This window comes from Volvox carteri (genome assembly GCF_000143455.1).
Source record: "Volvox carteri f. nagariensis unplaced genomic scaffold VOLCAscaffold_29, whole genome shotgun sequence".
In the NCBI taxonomy this organism is placed as follows: domain Eukaryota; kingdom Viridiplantae; phylum Chlorophyta; class Chlorophyceae; order Chlamydomonadales; family Volvocaceae; genus Volvox; species Volvox carteri.
In genome coordinates this window covers 1,084,294-1,087,912 of record NW_003307572.1, presented here as the reverse complement: position 1 = coordinate 1,087,912, position 3,619 = coordinate 1,084,294, and the positions used below count along the sequence as shown (strand labels likewise).

At 60.9% G+C, this 3,619-nt stretch overlaps 1 protein-coding gene across 1 annotated transcript in view; it reads right to left on the bottom strand.

Moving 5' to 3' along the window:
* Positions 1-3,619, bottom strand: part of VOLCADRAFT_118103 (uncharacterized protein) — a gene marked incomplete at both ends in the record, with an annotated part of 9,947 nt that overhangs the window by 2,442 nt on the left and 3,886 nt on the right. Inside the window, 6 exons of the mRNA XM_002952333.1 lie at positions 49-126; positions 356-465; positions 776-892; positions 1,648-1,941; positions 2,351-2,428; positions 2,710-2,772. Coding sequence (XP_002952379.1) covers positions 49-126; positions 356-465; positions 776-892; positions 1,648-1,941; positions 2,351-2,428; positions 2,710-2,772 — 740 coding nt within the window. The remainder of the gene's footprint in view (positions 1-48; positions 127-355; positions 466-775; positions 893-1,647; positions 1,942-2,350; positions 2,429-2,709; positions 2,773-3,619) is intronic.

Here is a 3,619-nt window from a genome sequence, read left to right as displayed (position 1 = left end):
TTCCTTCCCTTCCCCTCCTCCACCCACAGCACCCCCTCCTTTCCGTACCGCCTAATCATGTCGCTGTTGACGAATGCGATCCGCGCCACCTTGCTCTTCACATCGCCCGGCTTGGGGAGCATCAGCCTGGGGTGGGGGGAGGGGGATGGGGGAGAGGGGTTAGTGCCGAGGTTTCGGCGGAGGAATGTTTAATCGTACGGTAAACGAGTAATGGTGGGGGGCGGGGGGGGGGTATTAGCACGAGGGAAGATACCAATAACCCTAACACATCGTAACGTGTACGACAGGCACGCACAGCACAAACCCCCACCCAACTCCCACTACACTTCCTCCTCATGTGTATCCCATGCCGTACTTTTGCAGCAGGTTCTGGTCGGGGCGGCACAGGGCCTTATACGTGGACCATAGGGCCTCCGTGTGCCCCGACATGAGAATGGAGGCTCCCTGGGTGCGCTGCCGGAGAGCCTGGGGGGTGGGGGGGTAATGGGTTTTGGGTCGGGGGAAATTGGAGGCGAGTCAACTCACTCGTAGTCGTACTCACCATATCTGCACCAAGTCCAGGTCAGCAATGCGAAGAAGGACAGTGCAGTACAACCACGGGAAAGGGGGGTAGAGGAAGGCCGGGAGCGTGCAATGGCGGTTATGGTGGTTGTGGTGGTTGTGGTGGTTTGGCGGCCCAAAAGGTGTTTGTTTACCGACATCAAACGCCTCCACCATAGCCCCTCCAACGACCTCCATTACACACACATACACACATACGCACCCATACACACACCTGTACGGCCGCATTCGCTCGCGACAGCGACGCCGCCAATGATCCCGGCGGTTGTACGGCAGCCACCGCACCCTCCCGCTTGCCAATGGACAACACGTTGGGCCAGTGGGGGAGGGCCTGTGTGAGAGAGGTGTGTAGGGGTGGGGGGGGTGGGGGGGGGGTGGGGGGGGGAGCAAGGGACAAATATGAATCAGATGAAGAGCAGGGAAAGATACCGTACGTGCGCATTACACCGTACGGGTGTACGATATATGATTTCAGCAGGTAACCAACGTTGTGGGAGACTGACTTAGGTTACACTGTGGGCCGCGAGAGCCGGGGGCCAAAGCTGAAACACAGCACAAGGGTCGGGAGCACACAGCACAAGTCGGTTAGTCTTGTGTGCTCCCGACCCCGACTCAGACTGCCAACACTCTACACAGCCACTCCGCAGCCCCTCCATCCGGGGATGGCGCTGCAGTGAAGACACCACGAAGGGCTCTCAGGTCCCGCTAGAGCCAGTCCACAAGTCTCAGCTAGGGCAAAGTCAAAGGCTCTCTGAAACAACCCCCTAAACACACAACCAGCGACACAGGGAAGAAAAACCCAAACAACGAAATAAGACGGCTAGGGGGAGCCCAGGCAGGGGAGGGCTCCTGATGCACCTAACTAACAAGCCAAAAAAGAAAAACCTCCAAGAAAAAAAGGCATATATGCAGACATACATACGCACCTTCCCCCCCCCACACACACACCTCCTCCTTAACCCCGCCCCATCGCCCATACCTAACCTTTCCTTCCCCCCTCAAACCTCCCACCACCACCACGCAACCCCTCACCCACACACATACACACACCCCACTTCCCCCCTCGCCCCCCCCCACCCCACGTACCCTAATGAAGTACAGATTAGTCACCCCCAGCAGTGTGGGCACATCCCTGGCCTCGGGACCGGGGAGCAGTCCGAGGGAGGCCATGCGCGAAAAGGCAATGTCGTGGATGCAATAGTACGGACGGAAGTCGGCGGCGTACGGCAGCGGCGCCACCAGGCTGAGCAGCGCCGCCACCCCCGCCGACGTCTCCCCCGGTGTGGGGGCAATGAGCATCATCGCCCTGCCCAGCAGTGTCATCTCCCATAGCTGCCACAGCCGAGTCAAATGGCCGCTGAGGGGCGTGAACACGTCCATCTGGGGCGCGGGGGGGGGCCGGTGGGGGGGGGCAGGTTGCGAAAAGGGGAAGGGGGGAAAGACGAACCACGAACGAGTAAATCTGCTGCCAGGGCAAGAGTGTACCAGGCGGGGAAGGGGGAGGTGGGAGGGAGAAAACATGAAGAGAAAGTGGGACATGAACAGCTGCGGACGGTGTCAAAGGTCCGAAACTCCACTGTGGGGTGCACTGTGATGAAGTCACCGACCCGTGGTTCCGGATGGAGAGGGGGGAGGGGATGATGGTAAGGTAAAACCCGTAATCGCCAATACACCTGGCCCCTCATCTCTCCCCCTTCCCCCCCCACCCCCACCCCGGCGTTACCCAGCTGCCCGCCCAATGAGGGAACTCCCCCCTGCCCCACCCGCCCGCCAATACACACACACACACCTCGTGGAACACGCCGTGTATGGTGGCCCCCTCCCCGGCCGTCATCTGGGGCGAGGAGGGGACTCGTCGGTGGACCCCCTGGTGGGGGTAAGGGGGGTAAGGGGGGGAGGAAGGGAGGGGAGTGGGCGGGAAGTGTGCGGGGTGAAGGTACCCTCACACAACAGAGAACATAAACATTAGTCATGCCACCCCACTGAGTAAGCCCCCACCCGCACAGATCCCCTCCCCAAACATACACACACGCACACAAACAAACAAACAAACAAACAAACAAACAAACAAACATACATACATACATACATAAATACATACATACATACATACATACATACATACATACATACGCACGCATCCAGTACCTGAGGGATTGCTACCGGGGCTCCCCGGGTGCCATTGGTATCCTCCCCCGGCAACGTGTCGTACTATGCGAGGGTGGGGGGGTTGGGGGGGGAGGAGCGGGTGGGGGAACGACGTGAGGGCAAGAGGTGGCAGTGGGTGGGGCTCTCTGGCCCCTAGGGGTAAACACGAGACCGGGAGTAAAACCCTGGAGTGTTGAACAGGTGACAAACTGACAAACCGACAAACACGGGGGTAGCAGCAAGAGCAATGTGGGATAAGAGAGGGGCTGCACACTGACTGGCTGCTGCTTGTCTCCCTCCCCCCCCCGCCCCCCCTGGTCCCCCGGCCCCCACTTCCTCCCCCTTCCCCCCGGGGGCGGCCCCCAACACACCCGAGGTTTTCCCCCTCCTGCCGTACTGCCGGGTGTCGGCTGTGCCACGTCATCCAGTGGGCCACCCGCGTAACTCGATGTGCGGCTAGGGACGGGGGAAAGAAGGGGGAAAGGAAGGGGGGGGGAGAGTATGTGTTTTAATAAACTGCGGCGGCGGGTGCGGGAAGGGGGTTGCGGTGGGACGCTGATCCCAGTGGCGGCCCCATGCAGCGGACGAGGGTGGGAAGACGAACCACGAACGAGTGAAGGTGCTGCCAGGAAGGGGGGGAGGGAAGGCCGTGTAGCGCAGGACGGGCGGCAGTGGGGAGCTGCACCTCCACCTCCACACTCAATCACTAACTCGCGACCACACCACCCACCTAGGAACCTGGATGGACGAGCGACTGCGCTGATGTGTCGGTGCCGTACCGCCCCCAGGACCCCCATTCGACGGGTATAGGGGTACGACAGCCGCGGCAGGCGCACAACCGCCTTCCGCCAACAACCCAGAAATATGACGTAGACCCCCCGCCGCCGCCGTCGCCGCCGCCGTCTCGCCG